The following is a 20,553-nucleotide window of genomic DNA, read 5'->3' on the forward strand; positions in this document are numbered from 1 at the left end:
ACAAGGGCAAAACAAATCACTGTCTCTTACATGATGAAAGAGGTCCTATATCTCCAGGCAACTGCCTGGTCCCTCTGGGGAATGGCACCATATTAAGAGCTCAGCGTGGGTCCCTGCTGGTGACAAGGTGGGCTCTCAGCCATAATGGAAACCAAGTCAGCCAGGCCGAGGGAAGTTTGTGTGGCTGAGCCCCTGCGTAGCCTCCATTCCTGCCTCCTCGGCCACTTGGACATGGACCCGTTGAGCAAGCACTGGGACAGGGGAGGAAAGAGGCTGACGTCCTCAGAGTAGGTCATCTTGTCCACTTGACACGCAAGAGCTTCCTCCATCCTTTGGAGATGTCCTTTGGTGAGTATCTCTTCTCACTCTGTGCCCATTCTGAGAGCTCCATCTGCTTGCCTTTCCCCCAGATCTCCTAGAAAAAGTATTCTTCCCAAGTCTCTGATCAGCTGGCCAACCTGTTAGCCACTGCCCATGAGTCAACATAGAATCAACATTTTTGCCTCTGGAAGAATTTCTCTTCACTGTGGTCCTTCAGGGCTTCTTCTGAGTGTGTCTGTAAAGCCACAGCCATCCATCTCTGGCTGGAGTCACCACCCCAGGCAGACAAATCTTTAAATCAGGCACACACCTTTTCATCCTCTGTTGACTGATCACCACGCTTCCCATGAGGGCATAGCTGTGAGTTTAAAAGAGTTGGTAATACAGTAGGAGCAGGTACCGTGGAGTCTAAGTCGCCTACTCATGAAGTCTCCTTGTTCCTTCCAGGTCTGTCAGGGACCAGTTTCATTTTACAATGGAATGCTGCGTGCATATCCACGTTTAAGATTTAATAGGTACGATAACATCTATCTTATGATGGACAGCTTGAGTCATAGTTTCTTGGTATCCATGGCCAGGCATTAAGTCGCCACTTAGATCCAGCAGCAAGCCAGGAGTTCCCTTTGAAATGGAGGAAAGTTGCTGGCAGAAGAAGGCATGGCCTGACTCCAAAACTCTGGGTGCACACACAGTGATTTTCGTATTGGGACTTGCTCCACAGAGCACCTCTGTCTGCCACACACACTAAAAACAACAGGTTCTGCTGGATCATGGGGTTTAAGTGGCAAGGCAGCTTGCATCAAAGCCTAGACCTGATGAAGAACCCATTTGTTCTCTGGGTTCCACTCAAAATTAGCAGTCTTAGTGGGTACCCAGTAAATGGATTAGAGAAGCTTACCCAAGCAGTAAATGTGTCTATAAAATCCAAAGAAGCCAGTCAGGCAATGGACCTCTGTCCTCATGATGGGCCTTTGTATGTCTGAAAATGTCTTTATTTCCACCTTCATTTTTGAAAGATACTTTTGCTCGGTATAGAATTCTAGGCTGGCGGTTAACTTTTTTCTTTTGGTCCTTTAAAGATGTTGCTCCAATGTCTTTTCATTCACGTAATTTCCAATGAGAAATTTGTTGCTCTGCATGTAACGTGTCTTTTTTCACCCTCTGGCTATTTTTTTTCTCCTTATCACTGGTGTTGATTATGATGTGCCTTAGTATAGTTGTTTGTTTTTTGGGTTTTTTTTTTTTTTTGATGTTTCTTGTGCTTGGGGTTCATTGAACGTCTTAGATTTGTGATTTATGGTTTTCATCGAATTTGGAAAATTTTCAGCCATTATTTCTTCAATTTTTTTTTTCTGTCCCTCCTCTTTCTTGCTCTTCTCCTTTGGGATTCCAATCCACATATTGGACCACTTGATATTGTCCTACAGTTCACTGATGTTCTGTTTATTTTTTAAATTCTTTTTTTCCTCACTGTTTTATTTCGGATAAGCTCTATTGCTACGCCTTCAAATTCAGTAATATTTTCTTGTGTGATGCCTAACTTGCCATTAATCCCATACAGTGTGTTTTTCATCTCAGAAAGTGTAGTTTTCATCTCTTAAAGTTCTCTTAGGTTTTTTAAAAATGTCTTTTATGATTCTATAAACTTTTAAAAAAATTTATTTACTTTATTATTTTCTTTTTTGGCTGCGTTGGGTCTTCGTTGCTGCATGCAGGTTTTCTCTAGTTGCGGCAAGCGGGGTCTACTCTTCATTGCGGTGCATGGGCTTCTCATTGCAGTGGCTTCTCTTGTTAGGGAGCATGGGCTCTAGGCACGCGGGCTTCAGTAGTTGTGGCACACAGGGTCAGTAGTTGTGGCGCACGGGCTTAGCTGCTCTGCAGCATGTGGGATCTTCCTGGACCAGGGCTCGAACCCATGTCCCCTGCATTGGCAGGCAGATTCTTAACCACTGTGTCACCAGGGAAGTCCCTCTATTAACTTTTTGAACATGTGGAATACAGCTTTCATAACTGCTTTCATGTCTTTCTCTGTTAATTCTAACATCTGTGTAAGTGCTGGGTGGATTTTGATTATTTGCTTATTCTCTTCACTATGGTTGTGTTTCCTTGCCTGCTCGAATGTCTACTAGTCTTTGATTAGATACCAGACGTTGTGATTTTGCCTTTTTGGGTGCTGGATATTTTTCTGTTCCTATAAATTTTCTGGAGCTCTGTTCTGGGATGCAGTTAAGTTAGTTGGAAACGGTTTAATACTTTTGGGTCTCGTTTTTATGATTTGTTAGTAGGCAGATCTGGAGCAATGCTCGGTCCAGGGCTAGTTTCCACTCCCAAGGTATAACCTTCTAGAGAATTCTGCCCAGTGCTGGTGAATTAACAAGTTTTTCTAGTCTGACTGCTGCAAAACAACACTATTTTCAGTGTAGGTGAGCACCAGGCACTATGCCTGGTTCTTTCCCCAGCCTTGGGTAGTTTCTTTCTACAAAAGTGCTAGTCAGTATGCTGTTGGGTACTCAGGGGGACCCTCTGCTGATCTCCTGGTTCTCTCTCTGTGCAGCTCACTCCTCTCTGGTACTTTGTCCTGAGCCTTCCAGCTGCCAGACCCTCAGCTCTGCTTCCTCATCTCAAGCAGCCCACGGGGCTCCCCCCGCAGTCCCCTCTCCCTGGATGGGCAGCCATAGGGATCACTTTTGTTTATGGTGGCTGAGGGATCACAGTCCTTTGTCCCCTGGCTTCTAGCATCGTGAAAATCGTTGTTTCATGTATTTTGACTATTTTCTTCACTGTTTCAGGTAGGAGGGTAAATCTGATCCCCATTACTCCATCTTGGTTGAAAGCAGAAGTTAATTTGCGTTTTCCTGTCAATAAGGTTGAGCACATTCTCATATATCTATTGATCCTTTGTGTTTCTTCTTCTGTACAACACACCCTTGTTCATATTATTTGCTTGTGTTCCTTTTGGATTACTTTCATTTGTTCTTAAGGATTTGAAAGGGCACTTTTCAGTGTAAATGGCAAGACCCTTGCTCACACTGGTTTAAAGAAAAGAGGAAATTTTATTGTTTACGTAACAAAATACCCCCTGCTCCTTCTCTCTTTCTAACAGGAACTGTGGCTGTTGGGGTGACGTCCCACCATCACAACATGGGCTACAAAGCAGGGATCAGCCACCTGCAGCCTGTGGGCCAAGTTCCTTTTCTGTAAGTAAAGCTTTTCTGGGGCACATGCTCATTTGTTTACATATTGTCTATGGCTGTTTTCATGCCATGCTGTTTTCATGCCCCTGGTCTAAAGCAAAAGATGAGAAATTCTCTCTCCCAGTTTTTTTTTCTTTTTTAAAAAATTTATTTGGCTGCACCGGGTCTTTGTTGCAGCACGTGGAATCTTAGTTGCCACGTGCGGGATATTTAGTTGCAGCATGAAGACCCTTTGTTGCAGGATCTAGTTCCCTGACCAGGGATCGAACCAGAGCCCCCAGCATTGGGAGTGTGGAGTCTTAACGGCTGGACCACCAGGGAAGTCCCTCTCCCAGTTTAGTATACAACATCCTAAAGGAGTTCACCTATTGGCCTGGCGTGAATCATATGGTGCCCCTGATCCGGGGTCGCTGTGGGTGGAGGGGAGATGGAGAGCTGACCAGCCACCTCGGGTGACATGTCCACCCCCTGTGGCGGCCACTCTAGGATCCCATGAGCAGAGTGGAGCCAGAACAAAGACTTACGGGGAATGGGGTTCAGGGGACAGGGGGTGCCAGGCAGACAAACACCAGACTGTCCAGCAAAGGGACGATGACCTTTGTCTTGTGTCCATGTACAAGGGATTGCTCAGTGAGCTTCAAAAGCAGCCCTCCATTTTGGGGCACAGTGGACTGGGGATGGACTCCCAGCCGGGAAAGAAGGCTCACGAGCTGCTCTGGAGCCAGAGCCAGGAGTGTGCTGCTGTGTGGGCGCCTGCCTGCTCTGGAACATCTGTCGGGGTGGGGGGTGCTTCCTGTGGACAGACGTGAGCTGTGTGGACAGATGTGAGTTGCATGGATGGGTCATCTTAGGTCCTGTCCAGTGGTCTCCATGGAAGGGCAGAGGGTCCCCTGCAGGCACCAGATAAACACCCACCCAGAAAAGTGATACTGCTGCCCAGGAGAGAGAATATCAGGGAACTGTTGGGGAGCCTGTGAATGTTCCCAGGAGAGAGGGGTCAGCTTACACGTTGCCAGACCAGAGGTGAGGCCATAGCCCTCCCCAGTGCCTCTCCGTTCTTCCTCTCTGGCAGCCGCCCCGGATGGGTGGAAGCAGGGCCGAGCTAGCTGAGCGGCTTGCGGGAAGGAACGAGGGAGACTGCTGAGCACAGCCCCCTTTCCCCAGAGTTCATCCCAGGCCCTAAAGGGCCCAAGGTAAGATTTAAAGTTAGATCAGGTTCAAAGGTTTGGCTCTGTAGACCTGGACGCTCTAACTTCTGAACTGAGACATTGTTTGTGACTCGGTTACTGTATGTTGTACACGTTTCAGGGTCTGAGGCTAAGGCTAGCCTTAGTCTGGCTTGCAGTGTTGCAAAGACCAGAAACCCACCGTACCAGCCTATGTAGGAGGAGTTTATTGTAAAGATACTGTTATGGACTGAATGTTTGTGTCCCCAAAGTTAATATGCTGAAATCCTAACCCGCAATGTTATGTTTTTAGGAGGTGGAGCCTTTGGGAAATGATTAGGTCATAAGGGTGGAGCCCTCATGAATGGATTAGTGCCCATTTATGAGGCCAGAGAGCTACCTCTTTCCCCATGTGAGAACACAGAAAGACAGCCCTCTGTAACCAGGGATAGGGCAGTCACCCAGAACCAGACCATGCTGGCATCCTGCCCTTGGACTTCCAGCCTCCAGAACTGTGAGAAATAAGCTTCTGTTGTTTGTAAGGCACCCAGTCTATGGTACTTCGTTATAGCAGCCCAAAGTGATTAAGACAGACACAGAGGAACCTCATGGATGCCTGAGGACACTGGGGTTCCCTGGTCTGGGGAACCCAAGACACTGTATCCATCAGCTGGTCACAGAGCCCTTAGTTTTAGAAATAAAACTCTAATGCACAGTACCAGCTACCAATATGTGAGCATGTAAAGCAAGCCAGGCACTGTTCAAAGTACTCTCTGGGTATTAACTCATTTAATCCTTCCAGAAACTCACTGAAATACTGGGGTAGGTCCTATTATTATTCTCTTTTTACCTCCGAAGAAATTGAGGCACAGGAAGATTTCTAGTATCCAGACTAACGGGCAAGACTCACAGGTATCCACTTAGGCAAGTGCTAAGAAAAACTACAGGGTGAGCTGGGGCCTGATCCAGCCCAGTCAGGTAGGCAAGGCTGCCCTGAAGGGACAATCCTGAAACAGATTGGGGCTGAGGACACAAAGTGAAGGTGGTCAGGGAGGGGCATCCAACGTGAAGGGCTTGGCAAGTGCAAAGGCCCTGAGGCAGGAGGGAGCAGGAATAGTAGAGGAACAGCAAAGAGGCCAGTGAGACTGGAGTCAGAGACTGAGAAGAGAGTAGGGACAGGGCTAGAGGGCTGAGCAGACCCTTGCTGGGTCTGATCATGAGAGAATATACTGTGCAAATGCGGACACAGTGGGAATGAAGGACGTTGTTATACATACACCGGGACAAGGGCAAAAAATGGGGACTGTCCCAGACAAATTCAGACGTTTGATCACCCTACTTAAAAGCTAAGATGAAGAATTTGGTTTTAACTGTAAAATGGCCACGTAGGCTGCTCGGCCTTTTTTTTTTTTTTAATTTAGGTATCATACACATAAAGTGCATACATATTTAGAGTACGATTTGATTAATTATGTACAGACCCATATACCAAGATGGGTCTGGTCAAGATACAGAATGTTCCTAGCCCCTCAGTTCATAATCCCCCCAAAGTATCCTCTAGTTTGACCTCTAACACCAAAGATTGTTTTTGCCTGCTTTTAAAAAACTAAGGTATAATAGATATACAGTGATATGCACTACTCTGAAGTGTAGAGCTTGAAGAATGTTCCTTTTATGTACTCCTGCATAACCATCACCCAAGTCAAATTATAGAACATTTCTAGAGGCCCAGAAGGCTCCCTCCTACCCTTTCCAGTCAATACCTCCCACAGCGGTAGATGCTACTGTGATTTTATCTCCATGAGCCAGTTTTGCCACAGGTTCCTTTAGTGTTGCATCTTCGAACCTCTATCTGTCCCCTCATCTGCTCCACCTGGCTGCCCTGCTCCTACTGAAGCTCCCCCCGCCTCCGCCTCCCTTTCCCAGGTTGGGGATCCCTAACCCTGCATCCTGGCTCCCCAGCCCTCGCCCACCCCCATGGCCTCAGTGACCTCCCACGAGTTCTAGGCCGCCCCTCCTCTCCCGACGCCAAGGGTTTGTTTGGGTGGAAGACGTTCTCCGTCACCCTCCTTCCCCAGGCACACGAATAAACCCGTAATCTTGGTATAAGCAGGGAATCGCTAGGCAAACCCAGCCTGGAGACAAACAGCAGGCCCTTTCCTACCAAACTGACACCCCAAGGCATCTGTTTGCGGGGAGGGGAAGGTGGGCAGTAGAGTCTGAAGCGGCCAGTGCGGGTGCAACACGAATTCACGGGGCGCTGGGTAGACCGCGGGGGCGCCCCTCTCCAGCAGCCCCCACCCTGTACGGGCGGGCCTGTCTCCCGCCCGTCAAGTTAGAAGAAGGTCGCCTTTTCCGTAAGGCCGCTCCCAGCCCAGATGAGACCCGGTTTTAAAAGAGACAGCCGAGGCTGCCAGCGCTGCGTCTGCGTTACGGCCCTCGACGCTCACGTCAGCCCACCGGCCACGAAGCCCCCAGGGAGGCCAGGCCCCGTGGGTCTACTCCGAGACCCCAGGTCCCCTTCTGGAGACAAGACGTGCGCGCGCGGGAGCGCAGGCCTCGCATACAGAGGCCCGGTCCCCGACGCGCTCGCGCACGCCGCCCGGCCGCCCTCTGCGCACGCGCCTGCGCCACAATCTCGGCGGAGCACTGGCTATTCGCTCGCCCCGCCCCCGCCGGGCGACACTCCCCTTCGACCCCGCCCGCCCGACCTTCCCAGCATCCCGACCCCCCCCCCCCCTACGGCAAGCGGCGAGGTCCGATCCCGCCGGGAGCCGGGAGCCGGGAGCGCAGGGGCGGGGCGGCGCGCTGAGGTCAGCGCGGCGGCGGCCGGCCACGCCGTGGTTGGCTGCGCCCGCGCTGGCCGCGCCCTGGTTGGCTGCGGGCCGCGGGGCTGTGCCGCCGGGTCGAGGCTGGGGTCGGGGCTCGGGCGCCGGCCGGGCTTGCGCAGCGCTCGGCTCCGCGCCGCTGCAGGTCGACGGCGGGCGGCGAGGAGGGTGCGGCCGCGGGCGGGGCCGAGGAGCGCGAGGCGGGGGCGGGCGGCGGCGCCGAGGGGAGGAGACCAGCCCATGGACCCGCGGGGCCCGGCGCCCCAGACGCTGCGCCGCCGGGACCGAGCCCAAGATGTCGGCCTAGGCCGGGGCGCGACGACGCGGACGGGGCGGCGACGAGGGGCCGCGGCTGCCGAGGCTCGCGGCCGCCGGGACGCTGAGGGCTCGCCCTAACGGACTGGCCGAGCGGGCGGCGAGAGGCCGGCGCGTTGGGAGCGGGCCGCGCGGCACCATGTCTGCCAAGGTGCGGCTCAAGAAGCTGGAGCAGCTGCTCCTGGACGGGCCCTGGCGCAACGAGAGCGCCCTGAGCGTGGAGACGCTGCTCGACGTGCTCGTCTGCCTGTACACCGAGTGTAGCCACTCGGCCCTGCGCCGCGACAAGTATGTGGCCGAGTTCCTCGAGTGGGGTAAGTGTGCGCGGGCCTGACCCTCGGCTCTGCGACCCCCGCCCGGTTGCGCCCTCCCCCCACTCCGCCCGCCTCCTCCCTGTCCTCGGGCTTCCGCTCATCCCGCCTCGTCACCGCTCCCAGACCCGCCGCCCCATCCCTGTCCGGCCGCTCCTGGCGCCCTCACCGCTTCGCGGCTCTCCATCCCGCCCTGCCCTCCTCTTTGGCCTTCTCACATCCGCGTTCGGCCGACCCGCCCCCTCATCCTGCCCCTCGGAGCCACATCCTCCGTTCCCACCCCCACCCCCGCGCCCGGCCATCGCCCCGGCCGCTTCCTAGATCCACCCTCCGAGTCTGGATATCGTTTCCTGCAGCACTCCCTGGGATATCCGCCCCTCGCCCTTGGGGTCCGGAGTCCGCGTCGAGTTGCTCCCCCCGCTCGCCCTGCTGGCTTGTGGGGGCAGCGGCGTGTGCTTTTTGCGTCTGTCCCCCGCACCCCCGTGCGTCTCCTGGGAGCCCCTCCTAGGTGACAGCCTGTCTGCATCCCTTGGTGTCCGGGGCCTGAACATCCCTTTGACTGTACCACCTCTAAGGGAATTTTAAGGTTAAAAGCCTTGTTTTGAATACGCCATGCGAGAGCAAATTGATTTTTTTCATTGTAGTTTTGCCAGACCCTTGTAATATTTGGGGGGCAGCTGGAACTGTTAGTATATGGAAGTCACTTAAGAACTTTCTTCGTCTGATCTTTGCGTGCCTTAATCATTGGTTAACTAAGTTATTATGCTTTATTAGGACAAAAATTTGATTAAGCTACTTAATGGTTAGAATCTCAAGAACAGCTACACGTGTAAAGTAAAATCTTCTTACAGTCTCTCTCTCTAACTTGGACATTTTGTCAAGACCCTCAGCCTCATATAAAAATACTGAGAAGGAAGATGCAATGTTTCTGTTCCGGGTTCGGGCCAGATCTATGAAAATCTTCTCCTTGGGTCATGTGCGTCATTGGACTAGGATTGTGCAGTTTGATCCAGTAATTTCTAACCTTTGGGGCTGATAAAGCTGATATTGACATGAAGAAACAAACGAATGTGTTCCATAGTGAGGCCACCTCCTCTGCCAAAGTGGTAATTAGAATTTGGAATTTTGTTTACAAAATAAAACTTAAGTTGTGATATTCTTTAGAGAGCTGCTGTTTTTCGCGCTTCAGTGGAATTTTGATGTCTTGTGAGAGCAGCAGTAGAAGGAGGCCCACAGCCCCAGGACAGCCTGTTATGCTTTATTTTGGTGGGGTCCACCTTTCTTGATTATATACGATATCAGTAAAATAAGAGTACTATTCATTTTCTGGGGTCATTTATCAGTGACATGATTTCCAACTGAATGAGTTAACTGACTTCACAGTTGCTTTGAAAGTGAAGTCTTTGGTGCCTGTTACATCCCAGCCTTCTGAGTATCCTCTTTGCTGTTCTTGCTGAGTGTTTGATCTTGAAATCCAGTTTCAAGATCAGGTTCAACTCAGTGCTTGGTATGTGAGTAAATGTGTGACTGCAAAGAGGAGGCAGAGGGAAGGTTGAGTTAGCAGGTAAGGTGTGGTCCAGCTAGCCTCTGGCCTGGGGACCTGCAGTGCCTCGGAGGGGCTTATCCTGAAGGCTGGGTGCCCTGTGGAGCAGTGGTCCTTCCTTGTGCAGCCCCCTCACCACCAGACGGTACCTGCCACTCTGTGAACTGGTGGGCTTCACTGGAGGAAGCTCTTCTCTGCATGTGCGGAGGTCTTATGGGATTTGGGTTTTCCAAGTCTTAAGTAGAAGCTCTGTGCTGTAATAAAGAAATATTTTGAAAATCGTGTGCTGGCTCTTTGGAAATTATGATTACAAATAAATTACATTATTCTAAAGAACTCAGTCTGCACAGAACTTTAAATTACAGAGAAGAATGTACTCTAAGGTGGCATGTTCATGGAATAGTAATATGTTTTAGAAGCAGTATTTCATCTCATGTGTGTTAGCATACGCACCGATGTAACTCCACAGTGCGTATTACTAGTTAGGATGTGTGTGCAGTCATTATTTAGTGTTACTTGGAATGCCCAGTCATTGTGTTTGGAAGGCAAAGAATGGTCTTTCAAGTGGAATTGTTTGCGGAGCATTATTAGGTGCCCTGACTTCCAAGTGGAATTACTTCTGCTCTGCTCAAGAAACACATACATAGGCTGTCAACCTGCAGATGGTTGAGTGTTTGGATTTACACTCTGCCTGATGTTTGAGACCTCTGATGTTTGAGTCCTCTCCTGCAGAGGGGCCAACCTTGCTAGGTGTCTGTTAACAGTTATGTAGAATTCTTGAAACTTAATGAAGGAAAATAGCCGATTCAGCCCAGATTTGAGACTTACTGGGGAATCTTTGAGGAAATTTGGAAAGTATAAGTATTAAAGATTTTAAGTTTTAAAAGAAGATTTTCTTATTTCCACAGTGGCTGCTTGGGACAAGACTCATCCTAGGCTTCACTGTAGATTTTGCCTTTAATTTTCCCTTGATTGTGTTTATAGTTTGATTAGTTTTCTCTATGAGATCCAGGACCTTAATTAAAAGTTGGAAATACCCTGCTTTGCGTGTGTATTTCTTTAAGCTGTTTTTTAAATGCAAATTTGATACCGTTTGAAGCAGAGCATATGAAACATTTTGAAATTTCTACAAGTAGACAGCAACAAATATGGACAACTAAATGAGGTGAAATTGTTGTCTTTCATCTTCGTTATATAAAAATACTTTTACATGTCTTAAAATTTTTTTTTCATGACTTAAAAATAATGGCCGGTATTATATTTAGACAGAGCTGATGTTTGAAGTCCCAGCCCATTGGCATTGGGTGGATCACAGTGGCCCTCTGCTCTGAGCCCCACGTGGCCTGCAGAGCAGGTGGGAGGCCTGGAGCTCGCTGCTGGCGGCATACGTGAGCGTGGGTTTCCCGTTTCCCAGTCCAGAGCATCTTCTCTCATCGTGCCACCATGCTTCCTCTGTAAGGGCTAGAATTAATCTTTGTAGCCCTCTGTTTAATTTCCTCATTGGTGATTTTTCTTATTATGAAGGAAGCGGTACCTTCTCAGAGTTCTCCTTCATCTGTGTGAATTCCTGTAGCTCTTGGCCTGGGGATGCTCAGCCCTAGGTGTGAGTGGGATGACTCTACCAAGTTTAATACGTTCAGGCTTAGCTGATGGTGCTGAACATCTCAAGATACATTTTAATCTAATGGTTTCTCCAGATAGAATTTTTGCATAACATAGGAACACGTTTTTTAACTAACAGATATAAGAAACAGATCTTTTGAATAATAAGATCTAACTTGTAGGGGAATACTGGGATTGGGTAATAAAATTTAGGTTAACATAATTCGGATTTGTAAATAGGTATTTGAAATGCATGGTGATATTGACTACATGGCAAGTGATGGGACTGCTGAAACCATTAAACATTAACCGGCCAGCCTTACTTTTTCTCTCTTAAAACCTCCTCCATTGACAGTTGGGCTTTGAGGTATACAGCAGTGTCTTTGTTAAATGTAGACTTGCAATAAGTAAAACTGGAGTTGGAGTGAGTTGTTCTCACTTCAAGATACCACTGTGTGAGCTACCTGAAAAAGCTTCTGCTGTGTGGTGAATTGCTCTTCAATTGCAAATGCACGTTAAGGTAAAAACTCAGAATGCGCCGGTGGCAGTGTTGACAGGAACGCCCCTTGCCTTTGCCCTGCCTCTTGTTGCAGCACCTGACGCCCTTGGAAATCTTGTCCTGTCTGTGCTGACGTCTGTGATGCTGGATAAACATGCGAGCAAACAGGACTGTTAATTTCAAACTATATTAAGTACAGCAAAGCTATTGAATGCTTTTCTTGGTAAAGAGGCAAAATGTATTTTTTGAGACTAATAAAGTAAAAGGATCATGCTACAAGAGACCACATATAGATTTTTTACCCTTTTTTAAAAAATCATAAGTGGTAAAATGGGGCTTCCCTGGTGACGCAGTGGTTAAGAATCTGCCTGCCAATGCAAAGGACACGGGTTCGAGCCCTGGCCTGGGAAGATCCCACATGCCGCGGAGGAATATGGTAATTTTTGAAGGCTTTATTTAGACTTAAAATCTACCAAAGAACAATTAAACAATTAGTATCTATTTTATCTTATTTTTTAATTTTATTCATTTAAAATAAAACAGATACTATCTATGAGATGAAGATCACACTTCATAGTATGATTTTAAATAATCTGTGTTTCATATTAGATTTTTGCCAGTAGGTAAGTGGCAGCAAAATTGTTTTCAGATTAAAACTTTGCCAAAAGGATCAATTGTATAATAGGAGACTTGAAAAAAATTTTTTTAAATATTTAATTTAATTTATTTATTTTGGCTGTACTGGGTCCTAGTTGTAGCACGCGGGATCTAGTTCCCAGACCAGGGATCGAACCTGGGCCCCCTGCATTGGGAGCGCGGAGTCGTACCCACTGGACCACCAGGGAATTCCCCTATAATAGGAGGCTTTGGATTTTTGTTGTCTTTAGGAAAGAATTAGAAATTTGAAGAGAAATTTGAATTGAATTATGTAATTTCTGTTCTTGTATTGGAGCTTCTTTGGAGACGTAAGGAATTTACTCTGCAGCGGGGAGTCCTAACATTTACTGCATGATGACGATTCCTCTAGCCTCCAAAATCACAGTCATGGGTTTGAAAACGGTTAGGAGTTTGAGAGATCCCATGATCTGCCCTCCACCCCCATTTCCCCTCTCATTTGGGTAAACCGGGCTCTGGACATTTTCCCTAATCATTTCTGAGCAAGTAGCCCTCTCACCAGGGTTTCTCTCCTTCATGGACCCATGGTCAGCCCTGGGCCTTCTTGCCGGCACCTGCTTTGAAATATCTTAGTTTTATTTTAAACTTTCTTCCCCCCCGCCCATTCCCCTTATCAGTGGCCTAGCTGAAGCTCTCAAGCCCTCAGACCTAAATTAAAGCCTTTCTTGCTTGAAGATTTAAATATCTCTGCCAGATCAGTCTTCAACACTGCTTTTCATTTCATCATTCCCCCTTTCAAAACTTCTACAATGACTTTGTATTCTGTTGCCTTAAAGAAAAATCAGGTCTGAAATCCATGGTCCAACGCTGGAATTTCACATTGACCTAAGGGACTTCCCTGGTGGCACAGTGGTTAAGAATCCGTCTGCCAATGCAGGGGATGAGGGTTCGAGCCCTGGTCTGGGAAGATCCCACATGCCACGGAGCAACTAAGCCAGGGCGCCACAACTACTGAGCCTGTGCTCTAGAGCCCGCGGGCCACAACTACTGAGCCCGTGTGCCACAACTGCTGAAGCCCGTGCGCCTAGAGCCCATGCTCCGCAACAAGAGAAGCCACCGCAATGAGAAGCCCATGCACCGCAACGAAGAGTAGCCCCAAAGAGGTTGCTTATAGAAGTTAGACCCAGAGTGGGCTGGCTGGTAGACGGACTACTGTTTTGCATTATATTGAATAACTCTGTAGAACTACTTGACTTTTAAAACTGAGTAAATGCATTACCTTAATAAAAGTAAACTTGTATTTAATGAAAATCACCCCCACAGGATATGGTCAGAGGTGCCATTAATCTCAACCTCTAAAACTTGGATTAGTTGTATCTTTTCAGGTTTATTTGTTTCATTTATTTATTCATTCACTCATTTATTTTTGGCTGTGTTGGGTCTTCGTTGCTGCGCGCGGGCTTTCTCTAGTTGCGGCGAGCGGGGGCTACTGTTCGTTGCGGTGCACGGGCTTCTCATTGCTGTGGCTTCTCTTGTTGTGGAGCACGGGCTCTAGGCGCACGGACTTAAGTAGTTGCAGCACGCGGGGCCAGTAGTTGCGGCATGCGGGCCCTAGAGCACGTGGGCTTCAATAGTTGTGGCACGTGGGCTCAGTAGTTGTGGTGCGTGGGCTCCGTAGTTGTGGCGCACAGGCTTAGTTGCTCCGCGGCATGTGGCATCTTCCCGGACCAGGGCTCGAACCCGTGTCCCCTGCATTGGCAGACGGATTCTTAACCACTGCGCCACCAGGGAAGTCCCTAAGCAACCTCTTTCAACCCTTCTGTTTCTCCTTATCATCAACTGTCTTATGATCCCATTGAACTGCCAGTAATAGAGAACCAAACAACAGTGACTTAAAATCAAGGTTGAATTCTCTGTCATGTGACACTGTTGGTAGTCCAGGGCTAGGAAGACAGTCTCATTCCAAGAAGCCTTCAGGGACCTGGGCCCTTTCCTGCTAAGCCCACTGTGTGGTCTGATGGGGGCCCTCCTGTCTACACTCCAGGCAGAGGGTGAAGGTGTTATGCGGATGGGGGCGATTCTTGGATGCTGATGGTTGTCTGTTTAGCAGTTCTTGCCTCAGGTTTCATGCATCTAAATCGCATGCTTGTCCTGCTGATTTCTGATTTGCCATTTTATATATTACCTGTTAACTTCCTACTGTGGAAGAGAAGGCTAGGAGCTTTACAGGTCTTCTTTCCTGCGCTGCCCGAAACACACACACCCTTCCTTTCTCTCTGCTTTTCCAAATCTGACTATATAATAATTTTTGTTTAAACTGATACTCAGTGTTTGTTGTTATCATTGGGTAAACATTTTAACAGCTGAGCCACATAGGATACAGTTAATTCACAGTCTACTAAGACAAGGAATTATTTTTGTGTTAATTGGAATGCATTATTTTTTCTCTCATTTAGCGTGGATGCCAATGTATAGTCATGAATTTAGTCCAGGCTTCTAAATAGAACTCCCCAGTACAGACACCTCGAGTGATCTCTCACTTTCATCCCTTGTAGAGCCTTTCATTTTCCTGTTCCATTCTAGGCTGTTTCTTCTCTAGGCCTGCTACTTAGCAGTCATCCTGGGATTTCTCTTCATTCCTTCTGGGAATTCTTTTTGTGCCTCTCCTGTGTGGAATGGGAATTCCTGGATCCTGTGTCGTATATTCTAGTGGCTTCCTGAGAAAGAGTTCATCAGAGAGAAGTCTTTTTGAGAGCCTGTCTGAAAATGTCTTTTCTTTTCTCACACTTGAACGGCAGTTTACCTGGGTATTGAATTCTAGGTTACAGGTCATTTTTCCTCAGAAGTTTGGAGCTTTACTCAGAGGTCTGCCTGCTGTTGTTGCAAAGGGGAAGCCTGAGACCATTGTGATTCCCACGCCTTTGTGAGACTTGTTCCATCTCTGGGAGCTTTCAAGGTCTTTATTTATCCCTAGTGTTCCTTGGTGGGTCTTTTTGGTGGGGACACTTGGGTCCTTCAGCTCTCCAGAACTTTTCTGTATTATATCTTTATGATGTCTGCTTTCTTCATTCTTGCCTTTTTGGTTGCCTGTTATTCATATTTTGGACCTTCTGGAACTTTCTGCTAGTTTCCTTTCTCCTACTTTTTTCCATTCATTGATCTTTTGTCCTTATTTTTCTGGGAGAGATCCTCAACTTTGTCTTCTAGTCTTTACATTGAGTTTTTATTTCTGCCATCGTGTCTTTCATTTCTAAGTGTTTTTGTCCTTAGTATTTCCTTTCTTTTTAATAACATCTTGTTTCTGTTTCATGAAGGCAAATCATTGAAAACTTTTTCCTCTTTATGTTTTGTTGATTTATGTGCGTACATTTATGTTATACAGACATTTTCTTTTGTTTCTTGTGCTGTCTCTGTTTCTTCTGAGTCCTTTTAATCCTGTTTCCTACTTTGGTCTTCGTCTTTGATGTCAGAAGCTCTTCTTCAGATGTCTGGTGATTATTGGCTGTCTTCCATAATTATGCCTGGACTGATTGGAACTCCCTGTGTGCGCAAACTTCAAATGTTGAGTCTCACCACTAGAAGGCAGATGGGGGTGTGGCTCATTTGAGGGGCGCTGCCAGGGTTGTTAAAGTAGTTCCTCCTCTGGGAGTGGGGTTTCTGGTCTCCTGCCTAGATGGTGGGGAGAGTGGTATATGCCCAGCTGCCAGCTTTCTGCAAAGGTGGGGTGAGGTGGAGGAGGGCCAGTGGTGGGGATGGGGGTGGGAGGAGGTCTGGAGTATAACTTCTTCTTCTGCGGACTTAAAGCCAATTCTGTTTTCTGTCCATTATTGTTTAGCCTTCAAGATACTGGTGCTGCTGGTTATTCCTGGGCTGCCTTATCCCTACTTCACTTTCACTTTTCTAGCTTCGCTAAATTAGATGCCACTTGTCCATTTGCTCTCCCCACTGTGCAGAATTGTGTTGACATTTGTAGTCTACTGTCATCTCCTGTCATTCATTCAACAAGCATTCTTTAAGGACTTAAGAAGTGCCAGGCACTGCAGTGGTAACAAAACAAAATTACTGTTCTCTGGAGCTCATGTTATCCTTGAGGCTACGTCCCACTGTAATCTATGCTATCATTTTATGAGATTTCCAGGTGGTGCAGAGATAAGGGTGTCCTATACACTGGAGGTAACTGAAAGGTACCCTAGTTTTCATCTCTAAATGAAGTCAGAGCGTACAGTTCCTGTTTCATTTTTTTTGGATGTATTCTGTTTGTTATATTTACTCACTTATTAGAAAGTTTCCTGCGTAAGTAGAAGGAAGAAATGGAGATATGGGAGGGCAAGTTTTTTTCTAGTTATTCTACAACATTGGAAGAGAGAGAAAGGAGAAGGGGTAAAAGGATGTGAAGGAGGGGGACTTGGGTGTGTTGAAAGCAGAAGAGGGGGTGCCTGAAAAGTGGTTGGAAGGAGGGCTGGGGAGGCACCCTGGGTGGGCATAGGCGTGAAGCAGGAGTGTGCCTGCGTGGATAGGTAACGTGGCGATGTTTGAATTGGGTGTTTGTGACTCAGGGACCCGGTGTATAAACTTTATCTTTCTTGAAGTGACACAGAGCTGATTCTGTTTAACTCTAAAGCTTTTGGTATGTAGGAAGAAATCACCAATTTAAAATAAAGAGCAGAATAAGAAATGTTCTTACCACTCATGATTTTATAAATACATAAAAAACAAATGAAATCCAAAGGTAAATAGACCTCCCTTGTTCCTTAAAAAACTAAAAATAGAACTACTATATGACCCAGCAATCCCATTATGGGGCATGTACCCTGAGAAAACCATGATTCAGAAAGATACATGTACTACAATGTTCGTTGCAGCACTATTTACAATAGCCAGGGCATGGGAGCAACCTAAGTGTCCATTGACAGATGAATGGATAAAGAAGATGTGGCACATATATACAATGGAATATTACTCAGCCATAAAAAGGAATGAAATTGAGTTATTTGTAGTGAGGTGGATGGACCTAGAGACTGTCATACAGAGTGAAGTAAGTCAGAAAGAGAAAAACAAATACCTTATGCTAACGCATATATATGGAATTTTAAAAAGCGGTACTGATGAACCTAGTGGCAGGGCAGGAATAAAGATGCAGACATAGAGAACGGACTTGAGGGCACGGGGGTGGGGGCGAAGCTGGGGTGAAGTGAGAGAGTGGCATGCACATATATACACTACCAAATGTAAAATAGATAGCTAGTGGGAAGCAGCCGCATAGCACAGGGAGATCAGCTAGGTGCTCTGTGACCACCTAGAGGGACAGGATAGGGAGGGTGGGAGGGAGGCTCAAGAGGGAGGGGATATGGGGATATATGTATGCATATAGCTGATTCATTTTGCTGTACACTAGAAACTAACACAACATCGTAAAGCATTTATACTAAAAAAGTTAAGGAAACTAAGCACTCAAAAAAAAAAAAAAAAAAAAACCCAAAGGTAAATAGATCTCCCTTACCAGGATACCCAAACTACATTTTAAGGCTGTTGCTCTCTTGTGTTTTACCCCGTTCATGTGAAAGAATTGAATTAAAAACATTGAGTTTCTCTCGTTTTGTTTAAAAAATTTAAATCAGGGGGCTAAATTGACTTTTAACATATTTTTTACTTGAAATAGCATTTATATTGATTCTTCATTATTGAGAAAGATGCTGGTTTCATAATTAATGGGTTTGCAGCAATCCTTAAAAAATAATTTTGCAGCTCAGATTTGTTTCTTTTTTAACCCTAAGTATTTGGAATCAGATTGTTGAAAAGTCTTTAAGTATATTAACAAATCACCTTTTTGATGTACCTTTAAATGAATCTGAGAAAATGTTGATGAAGCATTGCTTTCAAATATGTAGGATATATTGTCTAGCTGGCAACACTTTGGGAGGTTACTAAGAATGCTCTATTTCCAATTCCGCCAGTTAAGGTGTCAAGGGTAGCATTTACATTAGACTGTATTGGGACAAAAATGTTTCTCAAAACCTAAGGCATTATTATGGTTTTATGTAATCAAAGTGATAAGCCTGGATATATTTCTTGTACAAGTATATAATTATTTTTAAAAAACCAAGATTTGTGTTTATGAAGTTTTGATAATCCTTGTGAAGTGATATGTTAAGAGGGATATTGAACAGACCCTGGATGTCTATCAACAATGTGAGAGAAACTTAAATCGAATTACACAGCTAACTAACTTTATTTTAGTGAAAAAGAAAGGTTTCCCTGCCATTTACAATTAACAAATGATTTCTTTTCTTTCTTTTTTGGTAACAGTTTTATTGAGATGTAATCCACATGCAATTTACCTATTTAAGTTGTAGAGTTCAGTAGTTTTAGTATTTCGTAGAGTTGTGCAGCTATTTATTTCCACCTTCATCACCTTAAAAAGAAATCCTAAACCCTTTAGCTATCAGTCCCAACTCCTTCCTTCCCTCACCAGCACCAGGCAGCCCCAAGCAGCCACTAATCTCGTTTCATTATATATTGGCATATTCTGGACATTTCCTATAAATGGAATCATATAATATGTGGTCTTTTGTGATTGGATTCTTTTCACTTAGCGTAATATTTTCAAGGATATATCTGTATTTCATTCCTTTTTATTGCTGAATAATATTCTGTTATATGGATAGTCCATATTTTGTTTACCCATTCATCAGTTGATGGACATTTGAGTTATTTTCTACCTTTGAGCTAGTTTGAATAATGTTGCTATGAACGTTAATGTACAGGTTTTTATGTGGACATACGTTGTCATTTCTCTTGATTGTATACCTGGGAGTGGAATTGCTAGGTCATTTGGTAACTCTCTGCTTAGCATTTTGAAGAACTGCCGGATTGTTTTCCATAACAACCGTCCCAGTTCACATTCCCGACAGCAGCAGTAGGGTTCCAGTTTCTCCTCATCCTCACCAATGCTTGTTCTTATTTGTCTTTTTTATTCTAGCCATACTAGTGTGTGTTGAAGTGGTATCTCATTGTGGTTTTGATTTGCTTTTGCCTAAAGGCTAATGATGAGCATCTTGTTTATTGTTTTGTTTATTGGCCATTTTTATATGTTCTTTGGAGAAATGTCTATTCAGGTTCCCTGCTCATTTTTTTAAATTGTGTTAAAAAATAAACAAAATTGTTTATTTTGTTGAGTTGTGAGAGTTCTTTATATATTCTGGATACAAATCCTTCATTAGATGTGTGATTTGCAGATATTTTCTCCTATACTGTAGGTTGTCATTTCGATTTCTTAATGGTTTCCGTTGAAGCACAAGTTATTAATTTTGATGAAATCCAATTTAACTTTTCTTTTGTTGCTTTTGGTGGCCTATGTAAGAATCCATTGCTAAATCCAGGGTCATAAAGATTTATATCTGTGTTTTCTTCTAAGAATTTTATAGTTTTAGCTTTTACATTTAGGTCTTTGATCCATTTTGAATCATTTTTTATATAAGGTGTGAGATGGGAGTTCAAATTCATTCTTTTGCATGTGGCTATCCTGTTGTCCCAACACCATTTGTTGAAGAGACTGTTTTTCCCATTGAATAATCTTGGCACCCTTGTCAAAATCAACTTGCCATAAACGTATGGTCTTATTTCTGGGCTCTCAGTTCTCTTCTGTTGATGTATATGCCTATTTTTATGTAACTACCACACTTTCTTGATTACTGTTGCTTTGTAGTAAGTTCTGAAATCGGGAAGTTTGAGTCCTCCAACTTTGTTCTTTTTCAAGATGGTTTTGGCTATTCTGGGTTCCTTGAATCTCCATATGAATTTTAGGGTCAGTGTGTCAATTTCTATGAAGAAGCCCTCTGGGATTCTGATAGGGATTGAGTTGAATCTGTAGATCAATTTGGGGAGTATTGCCATCTTAACAATATTAAGTCTGCCTGTCTATAAACACAATATATCTTTCCATTTATTTAGCTCTGAATTTTTTTTCAAAAATATTTTGTAGTTTTCAGAGTTTAACTTGTTTTTACTTTTTTTACTGTGGTAAAATACATATGACATAAAACGTGCCATTTTAACTTTTTTTTTTTTTTTTCTTCGCGGCACGCGGGCCTCTCACTGCTGTGGCCTCTCCCGTTGCGGAGCACAGGCTCCGGACGCGCAGGCTCAGCGGCCATGGCTCA

At 45.7% G+C, this 20,553-nt stretch overlaps 1 protein-coding gene across 4 annotated transcripts in view; it reads left to right on the plus strand.

Moving 5' to 3' along the window:
- The first annotated feature begins 215 nt into the window (after nucleotides 1-215).
- CDC42BPB (CDC42 binding protein kinase beta) overlaps nucleotides 216-20,553 on the plus strand; it is a 121,824-nt gene continuing 101,486 nt past the window's right edge. For 2 of the 4 annotated variants that reach the window (XR_012329820.1, XM_073800008.1), the window contains exon 1: nucleotides 7,576-8,138. Coding sequence is in view for 2 of the 4 variants with exons in the window: in XM_073800008.1 (XP_073656109.1) it covers nucleotides 7,964-8,138 (175 nt within the window). In the remaining 2 variants the exon portion in view is untranslated. Of the gene's footprint in view, nucleotides 349-3,424; nucleotides 3,519-7,575; nucleotides 8,139-20,553 lie in introns of those variants that run through there. The other 2 variants (XM_073800009.1, XM_033850579.2) reach the window with 2 other exon arrangements.

The sequence above is a fragment of the Tursiops truncatus genome, chromosome 2 (assembly GCF_011762595.2).
Source record: "Tursiops truncatus isolate mTurTru1 chromosome 2, mTurTru1.mat.Y, whole genome shotgun sequence".
NCBI lineage: Eukaryota > Metazoa > Chordata > Mammalia > Artiodactyla > Delphinidae > Tursiops > Tursiops truncatus.